Source organism: Gossypium hirsutum, chromosome D12 (genome assembly GCF_007990345.1).
Source record: "Gossypium hirsutum isolate 1008001.06 chromosome D12, Gossypium_hirsutum_v2.1, whole genome shotgun sequence".
NCBI lineage: Eukaryota > Viridiplantae > Streptophyta > Magnoliopsida > Malvales > Malvaceae > Gossypium > Gossypium hirsutum.
The window spans coordinates 52,670,215-52,684,495 of NC_053448.1; the positions used below are offsets into that span (position 1 = coordinate 52,670,215).

At 32.3% G+C, this 14,281-nt stretch overlaps 1 protein-coding gene across 1 annotated transcript; it reads right to left on the minus strand.

The window, feature by feature from the left end:
- Positions 1-3,265: 3,265 nt before the first annotated feature.
- LOC107946510 (transcription factor TCP14) lies at positions 3,266-4,979 on the minus strand. The gene is made up of 2 exons (XM_016880879.2): positions 3,461-4,979; positions 3,266-3,356 (listed from the first exon to the last, which is right to left on the minus strand). The coding sequence occupies exon 1, from the start codon at positions 4,737-4,739 to the stop codon at positions 3,537-3,539; it is 1,203 nt and encodes a 400-aa protein (XP_016736368.2). The 5' UTR covers positions 4,740-4,979; the 3' UTR covers positions 3,266-3,356; positions 3,461-3,536.
- Positions 4,980-14,281: the final 9,302 nt, after the last annotated feature.

The window sequence follows — 14,281 nt, forward strand, 5'->3', positions numbered from 1 at the left end:
GAATAAGCGTCAGAGAGTGGTACTTATTTGAAAGGGTTTGCTGGTGTAAAAGGAAATGCCCCCAATTAATCAACGCTCCACCACATTAATATGATTTGTAAATGGGTAAAACTTTAATAACAATGTGATTACATCATAGGTTATGTAAATGGTGTTTTAAAACTAGTGTTTAAAAGAAAAAAAGAAAAATCTATTTTGAATAGAAATATTCAGAGATTGACGTTTCTTAGTTAACTAGAGATCCAATGCAATAAGCAATTTCATTATTTAAAGAGAGAATGAAATTATTAAGATATTAAAATAAAATAATATTGAATAATTATCCCAAAACCAAATCAGTTTAAATTGGATGAATCAGGATTTTTGGATTTTTTAAAATTATTTATAGTAATTCGATTCTCCATTTTTCTTGAGTTCAAGCAGGAGTCATTCATTAAAGTTTCAGTTGATATATTTGACATTTTAAAGGATTTAGTATAGACTTAAAAGAATGAGTTGGAAAAAGTTATTGGTCGGTTCAACTTTAATTCAACCTTGGTTAATATATATTATTTTCATTTTTTTTTATGTACTAAACGAGCTCCGAATACAGATATATTTAAAATTCATATTTCATTTCTAATCTAATCCACTTTTCGACTTCACTATCCAATGCCACAAATTATAGAATCATATTGTATCAAACAAAAGAAAAGCTAAAAGAAAGGAGGAGGCAGTACAGGTTTTTAGAAATTGAGCATTAGCGGCGCATTTTAACAAACGCCGCAAAAGATCAAGCATTAGGGGCGCTTATAGAAAAACGCCGCAAAAAGTTGGGCAAAACGACGCCATTTTCTTTTTTGAGCTTTAGTGCCATTAGCGGCACTTTTTAACAAACGCCACAAAAAATCTAGAATTAGCTGTGCTTTTTTAAAACGCCGCTAAAGTTGAGAAAATGACATTGTTTTCTATTTTGAGCTTTAGTAGTATTAGAGGCGCTTTTTAACAAACGCCGTAATAGATCAAGAATTAGCAACGCTTTCTAGAAAACGCGGCTATAGATCAAGTATTAGCGGCGCCTTTTAGAAAACGTCGCAAAAAAGTTGAGCAAAACGATGTTGTTTTTTGTTGAGCATTAGCGGCATTAGCGGTGCTTTTTAAGAAACACCGTAAAAAATAAGTTGATTTTAGACTTTTTAGTTTAGGCTTTATTGTTTTAGGGTTTAGGAGTTAGGGGTTAGTATTTAAGGTTTTATGTTTATGGTTTAGGGTATTAGGGTTCATGATATAATATTTATTATTTTCGAATTAGAATTTTGAGTTTAGCCTTTATGGTTTAGAGTCTGGGGTTTGGGGTTTAGTATTTAAGATTCCTTTTTAATTAGGGTGTACGTTTATGGTTTGTGATTTAAGGTTTATGGTTTAGGGTTTAGAGTTTAGGGGTTAGGGGTTTAGGGATTAGGGTTTAAAGTTTTATGGGGTTTTGGATTTAGGGGTTTTTGGGTGTTTAGGGTTTATGGTTTTGGGTTTTAGGGGTTTAGGATTTTTTTGTCTAATTATGAATTTCATCCTTCTATTTTATGAAAAAAAAAGTTAAGCCTTTTACTTTAATTCATTAAAATTTAATCTTTGTACTTTAAAAAACTAATTTTAAAATAATTAATAGAATTATTAAAATTTTAAGATACCCAATTTAAATTATTTTTTAATAGTAGAGGAAGAATTGGACGGTCGAAACCGGGTGTGAAAGAAAAACGTTGAAGGGGCATAGATGAAATCCCCATGAGTCTAACACTACTTACACTTACACATAATAAGCCAGCCAATAGTACCCTAACCTAAGAAGTTATCTTACATCATTATATTCAATTTTAAAATTGAACAATTAAATAATGTCATATTAAAAATTATAAAAATTTAACAATTAAATAATATCATATTAATGTATCAATATTAATACACTTGGCCTGTAGTGCTTGTTCTATATAATTTGCCTCCATGGATTTGCATGAAGCAATCTTCCTTTATTTTATCTATGATTATCCTCGGAGAGAAAGGTCATGTTCTTTAGCGGCGTTTGTGATAAAAGCGTCGCTAAAGGTCATGCTTTTTAGCGGCATTTGTGATAAAAGTGCCGGTAAAGAACATGGCCTTTAGCAGTGCTTCTTTTTAAACGCCGCTAAAGGTCATGATCTTTAGCAGCGTTTATGTGAAAAAAAAGCCACCAAAATTAGCGACATGGTCTATAGTGGCATTTTTTGCGGTGCTTTCACTAAAAGTATAAAAAGCGCCGCTATAGGCCTAAAAAAAAGCTGCTAAAAGCCTGTTTTGCTATAGTGAAAAGAATGAAAGTTGGTAAATTTTACTACCATAAGAGCCCAACAAACACGAATTTATTTACCGGATTTGAGTCGTTAAAATGTATTTATCTTCCTAAAAGTTGGGAAGGATTATGAGTAGTTTTAGGCATTTGTATTTAAAAAAACACTAGTTTTGTTAAGGAAGATAAATACACTTCAATACGTTTGAATCTACACCCACCTATATTGTAATATTACCGATGCCAACCAAACTATGATTCCATCAATATTTTTTTAAAATAAACTTTCAAATCATGAAAAATTTTATAATTCTTTTAATTTAATTTAATTTAATTTAATTTATTAATTCTCAACTCAAATATTTTTTTCCAAGAGAAAATTTTATATTAAATTAAATTGATCAATAAATTTAGTCAAATCAATCAATCCAAAACTTAAGGTGAGTTTGGATGGGCGGTGCATTTAACTGCGGTTAGTGTAAAAATAGCGGTGGCGGTGAGATTAAACACTGTAGGGATATTGTAGCGTGAGACAAAAGGTAAACTAAACGCACCGCACCACACCTAATCGCCAATCCAAACTCACTTTTATTCTTCCCATCGAAGGCTAGGCTTTTTTTTTTAAAAAAAATTACAAGAGATTGACATAATCCTATTAATAATACAATTAATCCGATTTGAACTTCAAATAATAAATATCCGATTCGGGATTCAAACTACCTCTACTTTTGTCATATCTTTCAGTGTCTCTATTCTACTATTATTACTGCTGTACGTAGTGCACAAACTTTGCGGCCTTTACCACAAAATATGAATAAATGAAACTAAAATAATATAAATATTCAATTATTGGTTAGGTAGGAGAATGGTAAATTTTTATTTCTTTTAAATATATTTAACACAATAAATTTAATGAATTCAAGAAAAAAAATTTGTCCTTTCATTATCCAAAAAAGAAATTAAAGATGAAATAAAGATAAAATAAAATTGAGTGTAATAAATAATATAAAATAGTGTCTTCACCTCTGTCTGTCAGTCTCTTACTCTCCATCAAACCCTAAAAGCAAAATAACCCATTTTAATCACACCGAAAAGATAATTTCTTTTTTTTTTTGTGAATAATAAATAAAATAAAACTTTTTTTTCAAAGAGAAATCAGACCTCACGTGTGTTACACATCAAATTACACAACCAATCAAAAGAAGTAAAGGAGGATGCTTGGTGATGATGATCATTTCTATGAGTGATGACTAGTTGTATCATGTCGATCATCGCCGCCACCAGCTCCGTCGTGGTGCGAATGTGACCTGCTCACTTGTGACTCCGATACGACAGTGCCCGACACTTGACGATAAGGATTCAATCCCGCTAACATATTGAAATGCCCTTCACTTAGGCCACTACTTCCATCACCAACGCCACCACTGGAAACGCTGCTTGAGCCCAATTGTTGACCTGACAATAAGGCCATCGGCGTTGGAAAATTCATGAAATGCAATCCACTAGACATAGGACCCTTATACAAAGCACTGTTAGTAACCGATGGAAACGTCCATACAGGATCACGATCGGCGCTCATAACTTGATTATTAGAATTAGTAACCATCCAAAAATTCGCCGGAATCTGACCGTGACTTGCCGCCGGGATTTCCCCAGTGCTTGACTGCAACAAGTAGCTCCCCATTTGATGTTGTGAAGATAAATCTTGGTCGGGTCTTCTTTTCCTTCCTAGAACACCTTCTTCAGTTTCTGATATTTCCAACGACGTACCATCATTGTCACGCAACTCTTGCTTAGTTTGGAACATGAAGTTCAAGTTACTACTAGTATTCGATTGGAAATTAAGGAATGTCGGGGTTGTTTCGAGTCCGATTCCGGGGAACAAACTCCGACGTTGTTGCATAGAGAAGTTGGAGTTGAAACCCGAGGAGCGTAGCTGAGAAGGAACTGACATGCTTGGGCCGGAGCTACGGAGGGAGATGTTGAGGGAAGTGAAGTTTGCAGGGATTGTGCCGGTGCCCGTGGCGGCGATCACTGCTGGTTCAGCTTGTTGGAGCAGCCACTCGATTGTTTCACCATCGGATTTGTGGCCGAGCTCACGGGTGAGTTGAAAAACCCTAGCTGCACAAAGAGCTGGCATGCGGATCCTACGACCACGTCCGTCGACCTTGGTGTGTCGGTCCTTGGTAGAAGTACGTTTAGGGGGAGGTTTTTTGGAAGGGTCGGGGGAGATTTGGAGGGCAGAAATGGAAGTGGGGGTGTTAGTTTGATCGGCAGAGGAAGAGGAGAGGGCCATAGAAGGGAAAGTGGGGGAGGAAGAGGATGAACAAGGCTGGTTGTCTTCTTCTTTCTTCTCTAGCAATTGGAATGGAAAAGTAGGGCGATGGTGGTGGTAAAGCTGGTGGTGGAGTTGATGATCATCACTACCTCCTCCTTCCATGATACCATTAAAAGTAGTACAGGTTGTTTCGCTAATGTAATGCCTTTCTTTTTCTTTATGAGAGACAGCTTGTGATGGCGATGACAGATAGATTAATGGGGGGAGATGAGTCTATGTTTTTGATTAATTTAATTTGCTGTTCTTTCATCAAAATATCTCTTTTCAAGGGTTTGTAATTCCCTTTCAGAATTCATGTGCTCCAGGAGAGGGAAGTGAGGGCAAGCTTTATGCACTTACGCCCGAGCTTTTAATATTTGATTAATCCATATTATCGAAACCTAAGCCATAACATTATATTCCGAATGAAAATATTTATGTATTTATAAAAATAATTATGGATAGAGTGATCTTATGTTGACGTTTTTTAATTATTTTATTTGAAATATGACGCGTTAAAAATACCCTTAAATCATATTAATTATAAGGGTATTTTCATAGTTTCCATATTCTCAGCCTAAATACTACCAATCATGACACACATGTATAATATAAATTTTGAACGCATAATGTTTATTTTTTATACTCAAAAACTGGAACCTTTGAAAACCAAAAGTGTAAAAAAGAAAAAACAGTGAAAAAATAGAATTTTGTCCTTATAATTAAATTAGAAAATAAATAAATGGGAATGAGGTGAGAAATGATATTGTGACAGAGGCCTATTGTTCAGATTCCACGTGAGGTGGCCTTTTTTATGATTGAATCCATAAAGACAATGGTGGGGAGTGTAGGACACCATCCCAAGTCAAAAAATTTTGTTTGAAAGATTTTTTTAAAAAGGAAAAGATTTCTGAAATGGGACCCCTACTCTCCATTCAAGTAATCATTTCATTTTGCCTTTGTTTTGGAGGGGGAGCACTTTGGGATTCCTCTTGTTTCTTTACTTTGCCTTCTCCATTGTGTGTGTGTGTTTTAGGGTTTCCAAAACACATCATATCTTTGATCAATTCTTTGGCCCCCTTTTCCTCATTAAGGACAATTCAAAAGCAATCACTTTGGATTAAGACTTTGTTTCCATACTTTATACCCTTGGATTATATGATACGTCTGAGCAAATTAGGTTTTTTTGGGGGATAACTTCATAATTAATTTGATCAGAATCAATATAATTATATTATTTCACTTTAATTATTCCCAAATCCTTTTGCCTTGGACTTACCTGACCAGCTGTTTTTGATGGTGAAAAAACTCTTGTTTCTTTTTATACTAACCAGTTTTTCCTTATTACTCCTCCTCTCTGTCCAACTTTATGAGATTTAAAAGCAATTAAAAAAAAACTAATACAAGCTTTATTCTTCTCAATATATATATATACAAGCAATTTTTATCACATGCGTATACATACATAATTTACGCAGTTAGAAGACCAATGTTAGTTTAGAAATAATTTGCAATAAATGGTAAAATTGCCCCCACCCTCAAAATGGTAAAATTGCCTTATAGCCCCTTCAAAATTTTAAAAGTTATTAGTATAATGGTAAATTTGTACTTTGGCTCAAAAAATAATGATTCATCTCTGGCCCCTCCTAAAGCAATTTTTTAGCTTCTCCCTTTATCTTGAGTTAGTGTCTAGTTGACTTGTGGTACTAACTCAATCAACAACAATATTATCAATACTAAAAATCCTATCACACGCTTGTGCAAATGAAAGCTAAGTACTAAGAACACAAATATTAGTTTAAAAATAACATACAATAAATGATGAAATGTATGGTTTGAAACTAATTATTATAATAACAAATGAAATATTTACGACATTAAAATTAAAAAATTAGATTAAATTTTGAGTTAAACAAAATTTAAATACATAAATACATCATATTAAGAATACTAAATGCATTACATTTGTTTATCATAGTGTTGTCATTATTCGTGAGTTAATGTCGAGTTGGCTTGTGACATCATCTCAATTAACAACATTATCAATATATAATTGATGGAGGTGATAAAGTTTGCATAATACATGTATTAATGTAAATATTATATTACAATAAAGTTTTGATTTTGTGGTAAAATTAATATTTTTATTGATGCTAATAGCATGAGAACAAATCCATCCACATGTCAATATTTTTTTTGTTTGTTTTTTAAAGTAAAAAGACTAAAATACCTTTGAATAAAATAACTTAATTTAATTACGAAAGAATATTTTTGTAATTGCACTAACTAAATTGATGCCTAATTGGCTCATGAGATTAACTCAGTTAAGAACTTAAATAATAGTATAGATATTTTACTAATTTCGCTCTTATATGGTGGCGTCGTAGGTCCACAAATGAAAAACTTGGTCAAGCCATAATTGGGACTTTGGAGGAGTTCTAAAAGAAGTTTAAAGAGCAATTTTACCCAGCATATGCCAAGAAGAAGGCTTGATCTAAGTTGTGTTGGTTATAGCAACAAGGCACAATTAAGAATATGTAAAAGAGTTTAGTGAACTAATCCTCCAAATTAAGGATCTGAGTGAGAAAGAGACATTCTTCTTTTTCATTGTGGTTTGAAACCATGAGCCAAATAAGAATTGAAATGCTGATGGATCCAATAATTGACCAAAGCTATGATCATGAAAAGTTCTTAATCGGACTTATTTCGAGGAAAGACAAGTTCAAGTCTTCTAAGCCCAAAAAGAAGGGCAATAGTGGAGGAGACTATGAGGAATAACAACATAAAAATGGAAATAATGACAATGGTAAGAATGGTAGTAATGAGAAATCACAAAATGAGAAGACGAAACCCAACAACCATCAAAGGGGTAAAGAAAACAAAAAGAAGCTAATATAGTACTTCTTCTGTTGCAGACTGCATATGATGCAGGACTGCCTATAGCGGTTCAAGTTTGTCGCGATCAATATATAAGAGGAAGAGGAGCCTGAAGAAGGTAGACTGTTAAAGCTTAGGTCAATAATACTCAAATTTGCTAAAGAGAATAGGGATCACAAGTAGAGATGGTTCATGTTTGTAGACATCAACATCGTAGGTCAAATAATGAGTGCTTTTGTTGATATGAGGGCAATAGACTTATTCATTCCGAAAAAAGTCGCAGGTAAACTTGGTCTCTCAATTGGCAAATTGACTGAGAAGATTAAGACTGTTAATTTGAAAAAGGTCCCAATTGTAGGAGTAAAACAAAGAGTTGAGCTACATAGTGGGGATTGGAAAGGCAATGAAGACTTTGAGGTAATTCATTTAGATGATTATGATTTTTTTCTCGGCTTGAATTTTCTTGACAAGATTAATATTCTATTGGTTCCTTTTTTCAATTGCATATATATCTTGGGTACTCATCGATGACAATACGTTGTGTCGATGAGTTGTGATGAGAAAGGTAGAACCAATGTATTGTTGGTAGTCCAACTAGTCGAGAATGTTCATTGTCATAAGAACATTGACTTGGTAGATCAGAGTGTTAAGGAGACCCCCTTGAAAATGCTAGAGGTGCGACAAACTAATATGAAGCCTGTTGAGTTATTAGTGGGGCTACCATTTGTGAGAGAAGTGGGTTGTGTATCAAATTGTGGGAAAAGTGGTGATGCAAACTGGATAGTTAAACAGAGTAAATGCTATGATCGAGGTACATAAAAACACATTCCTAGTGTTTTTCATTATGACTTACCATTGGCTTGGTAAAGACACAAGGGCTTTTTTAGAGTTCTAAAAAGGGTAAGTCAAAAGGCTTACAAACCAGAGTTGGCGGCAATGCTCAAGGTTAACGCAATGTTCAATGTGGGCACGCCTAAGTCTATTTGTGCAGGTTAAGGGAATTCAGATCAAGGCAAGTCACAATAGGGGCAAGTAAAAGTGGTAGGCTCTTATAATCGAGATGTCCAGAAGAGAGAAACAATTTTCGTTGGACGATGATAGAGACATAAGCTAAGGCAAATGTTTTAAGGGGTGAAACTACCCAATAGAGAGACTAGTTGGGAAACAGTCGAGCCATTGAGGCAGTTTTGAGATGAGTTAGACTAGTGTCATTCTAAGGATGCCACGAAGGCGTCGCGAGAATGGGTGGGGAAAAATGTCATGGGCCGCGTATCAAAGCCCGTGATAAATGCACATAAAATGCCTCATGGAGGTCAACTGATTAGATGGGGCTCATTTGACCCACTTGAATTGGCCCGGTTCATTGAACATATGGAGAAACCCATCTACTTAAAGCCTTGGTGGCCTAGTGAAACACTCAGGTAAAACTAGAGTTACTATGGTGAATATTGTAAATCTTAATAAATAAGATTATATAGAGTTTAAATCTCTTAGGACTCTCATATTGTAGATAGGCTTTGATCGCGGTCGTTGATGTAATTTAAATTGTACCATCAAATTTGGGGGAGCTTAACTGTAAATGGAGGTATTCCTCCTCATTTATAATCACTCGGCTTTAATTCCTCAAAGCAATAGAATACTTTGAGAGCATTTACTCAAACACTTGTGTGCTTAGTTTTCTTGTGACTTTTCTGTTTGCTTCTTCGTTTGAGAGTTTGTTTTTGCTTCATTTTGGTGCCTTAGAGAATTATTTTCCTAAAAAATTCTCGCATTTTCGAGAAATAAACTAACTTAGGTGAATTAGAAGCAAATGAATCACCGAAAGCCACATAATTTGTCCCACCTATTCAATCATTCGCACGACTCCCTAATCTCAAGCCGTCATCTAAACGTCATTGGTTTGCTTTGCCTCGTGGTTGCAACACCCCTTATTTCTCTTATCAAATATATATATATTTTTAAAAAAATTATGAATGTTTTTAGATTATATATTTATTTCTATATCACTATATATTTCATTCTGTTTTTATTTAAATTTAAATTTATATAATTTAGGAATTTATATATTTTATGGATTTATATACATTTTTTTAAGATTTTATATATTTTTCTATTTTTATAATTTTTAAAAAAAATTTATGCATATTTGATAATTTGTTTTAGATATTTTACATATATTTTATAGATTTTATATATTTATTCCTATTTTTATAAACTTTTAAAATGTATCTTAATTATTTTTATTTATTTATTTTTTATAATGTTTTAAAATTGATTTTTTGAGAATTTAGAAATATATATATTTTATAAAAGAAATTTTATATATAGATGTGCTAAAAGAATGATATGTAGCGTGTGTTTCTTGTCTAAATTACCTAAAATAATGATGTTAAAAAATAAATAAAAGATTTTAAATATCAAAATGAAAGAGAAACGAGTATACTTGGTAGCAATCATTCCTTAAATGGGCTGCTGTGGTGGGTACTCATTTGGTCTGGTGTATTTGCAGTTGGTGAAAAATAATTTACATTTTTTTGGTGGTTGAGTCGCTGTGTTCTTATATTAGCTCCGCTCTCTGCATTTGGATGGTATTATTCTTGAAAAAGCATAAACCTACACCAGCATTTGAGAATAAATCAATTAAACATAATAAACTTCAAATCAAATGAGCACTGATAGTTTGAAACCAACAAAACTAGCTAGTACTAGTATATCCCATCCTATAATTTCAGGGAAAATGGGATCAAATAAGTGAAAATGCAGGCTAAAATGTCAAAAGTTCAAAAAAGGTTATATACCTCTAAGCGACCTAAAGAAGCAATCTCTGGAAATGGGTATCTAGACTTATCATTAGAAACTGGTTGCTTCTGTTTATTATCAGCCACAAAGAATACCAAGGTGATTGCAATGGTTCCTTGAACACCTTTCACTATTGATTGAGTTGGTGTCACAAGTCAATCGAGCACCAACTCGATTAAGAAAATTACAAAAATGCTTTTTTGTATTAATTAAAATAAATTATATTATTTTAGGATATTTTAATCTTTTTATTTTGAAAAACCCCAATAAAAAATTTACATGCGGCCGAATTTGAACTCATGTTGTTTACATAAATAAAATATTAACTTTACCATTAAACCAAAAAGATAATTTAATATAATATTTACATTTTATTTGTATTATGCATATTTTATTACCTCTGTTAATTGTATATTTATACAACCTATGCAATTAATAATGTGTTTGACTAAGTTGGTGTCACCCATCTGCTGAGTCCCAACTTAGTTATGAAGTTACCAAAAACTCATTATTTTACAAAGCTACAAAATATTCATATAAAATCTAGAAAAATGCATATAATGAGATTCGAACCCAAAATATTATAATTATTATCATTTTAATTTTACCATTCCACCCAAATTCACATTTGGTTGCTATATCGATTTTTATAAATTAGTTACGTAAATTATTTCACCCACATTGTGGGTGTCATAATCTAGTATTGATAATATTGTTGATTGAGTTGGTGTCATAAGCTAACTCAACAGTAACTCAAGATTCATGATAAACAATTTTTGTTCATTTAATATTCTTAATCTGATGTATTTAAATTTTATTTTGCTCACAATTTAATCTACTTTTTCATTTTAATATCAAATATATTTAATGTGTTATTATTAATCAATTTCAAACCATAAGTTTCATTATATCATATGTTATTTTTAAATACCCCTATGTGTTCTAAATACGTAGTTTCCACGTGCATACACGAATGATAGAATTTTTAGCATTGATAATGTGGTTGATTGAGTTGGTGTCACAAGCTAAGTCAATATTAACTCAAGATTCATGATAAACAATTTTTGTACATTCAGTATTCTTAATTTGATGTATTTACGTATTTAAATTGTGTTTTACTCACAATTTATTTATTTTTCATTTTAATATCATACATACTTAATATGTTATTATTAATTAATTTCAAATCATACGTTTTATTATATTATATGTTATTTTTAAATACCCCTATGTGTTCTAAGTACATAAAGTGTATAATTTCCTCGAATACGTGAATGATAAAATTCTTAGTATTGATAATGTTGTTGATTGAATTGATGTCACCAATCAACTTAATACCAACTTAAGAAAAATGACAATGCCATAATAAACAATTAGACTGCATTTAATATTCTTAATATGGTATATTTACCTATTTAAATTTCTTTTTACTCACAATTTAAATTATATATTTTTATTTAATTTCGTACATATTATATATATTATTATTGTTGTTATTATTAATTTTAAATATTACGCTTTATTGTTTATTGTCTATAATTTTACATATATTTTAAATACGTAATTTATAGATAGAATTATCTAATTGATATTAATTCCGATGTTTTTATTTACCTGAAAACCTATGTCCAAATTAAAATTTGCAATGATGATCCTAGTCTGTACCCTTTCTGGGCTGAATCATTTTTAATTAGTTGGATCTTCTAAATCTTTTGAAGGCTCTCTCATAAATCATAGGAATAACAAATTAAAAGGTAATTTACCAATAAAAGCTCTTTTATTTTTAAAATTACCGAAATGGGCCAGATCCTAAATTAATTACCGGAATGGGCCAATTTCCCCCAAAACGCATCTACGTCAGCGTGTTATCAGGGGGATAAAGCAGGAAAACGCTTCTTCAAGGAAGCACTTTGTCCACATGGACACAAAACGCGTCCTTGAGGGTGCGCTTTGTGTCCACGTGGACAAAGGGAAGCGTTTTCCCCGTGTCTGTTATAGTACCAACGACTATTGTTTTTACCGTTGGTAACCCCCAACGGTAAAAAAAAAACTATAAAACCCCCCCTTTCATTTTTTCCACACTTAAATCCTTTCCATCTTCAATCTTTCAATATCCTCTCAAATTTCTCTCAAATTCTCTCAAAGCTCTCTTTAATTTTTTTTTCGAAAAAGCTCTAATTTTATTCTTTTTGAATTTATTTTTTAAATAAAAAAATTTGATCGTGTTAGCAATGGCTGGAGAATTAATTCGTCTCGATGATAAATACATATCCGTCGAACAAATAAAAATGGTAAGTGTTAAATTTAATTTTTAAATATTATTTAAGATTTTTTTCATTTATGCAATTTTAAATAATTTTTATTTTATTATTTCTTATAAAAGTCTGTAGATCGGATATTGCAATGCTATATCCGTAATATGCCTAGTCCTCCATCACTGTTGATAGAGAATTACCTGCGAGAAGCGGGTTTTTGGAGGTTATCTGATGCCGGACTTGTCACAAAACCTTGTACATCTGAGATGGCTGCTGGAACTTGTTGATTTTAGAGCAGCTGGTGAATTTAGTTGGGGGTTTGCCGTGTTCGGTAGAATCATCATTCGGCTCTGGGAATGTGTCTCGTAACTAGCCCATCTCAATCCGACCTCTGTTAATATTATCCGGAGTAGCACCCAAAAGCTTGTAGCATACCGCTCCCCAATCACCAGATTGAACGGACCTGGTGACTGCGTACCCGTCCACCGGCAATCCCAATTGCAAATTCACATCTTCCAAAGTAATAGTACACTCTCCACATGGAAGATGGAATGTGTGTGTCTCGGGTCTCCACCTCTCTATCAACGCACTAATGAGTTTCGAGTCCAACTTGCACCCCCAGCCTATCGTCGCCACGTGTCAAAAACTCGCTTGCCACAAGTAATTCTCTATCAAAGGTGATGGAGGACCAGACATATTACAGATATAGCATTGCAATATCCGATCTACAGACTTTTATAAGAAATAATAAAATAAAATTTATTTAAAATTGCATAAATGAAAAAAATCTTAAATAATATTTAAAAATTAAATTTAACACTTACCATTTTCATTTGTTCGACGGATATGTGTTTATCATTGAGACGAATTAATTCTCCAGCCATTGCTAACACGATCAAATTTTTTTGATTTAAAAAAATAAATTCAAAAAAATAAAACTAGAGATTTTTCAAAAAAAATTAAAGAGAGCTTTGAGAGGAATTTGAGAGAAATTTGAGAGAACATTGAAAGATTGAAGATGGAAAGGATTTAAGTGTGAAAAAAATGAAAGGGGGGGTTTTATAGTTTTTTTTTACCGTTGGGGGGTTACCAACGGTAAAAAAATAGTCGTTGGTACTGTAGCAGACACGGGGAAAACGCTTCCTCAAGGAAGCGCTTTGTCCACATGGACACAAAGCGCGTCCTCAAGGACTCGTTTTCTGTCCACATGGACAAAGCGCTTCCTTGAGAAAGTGTTTTCCTGCTTTATCCCCTGACAACCTGCTGATGTGGACGCGTTTTGGGGGAAATTGGCCCATTCTGGTAATTAATTTAGGACATGTCCCATTTCGGTAATTTTAAAAATAAATAGGCTTTTATTGGTAATTTTCCCCAAATTAACAATTGATAATGGAAGATTCCACGTTTATTTGCTTATTAAATTTCGAGTGAATATAAATATTGATTTTCATATATCAATTTTTTAATTTATATTAAGATAAATTATATAAATAGTCACTCAATTATATAAAAAATTTATTTTAAGTACTCAAAATAAAAAATTTATTAATTTAAGTACTCAAAATAAAAAGTTTATTAATTTAATCACCCACATAAGTTAGCCCTTAAATTTTATATATTATATCAAACTTAGCCCTTAAATTTTATATATTATATCAATTTAGTTATAAAAATTAACCCTCAAAATTTACAAATAATCTCAATTTGATCCTAATTCTAAAAAATAAAGAAAAT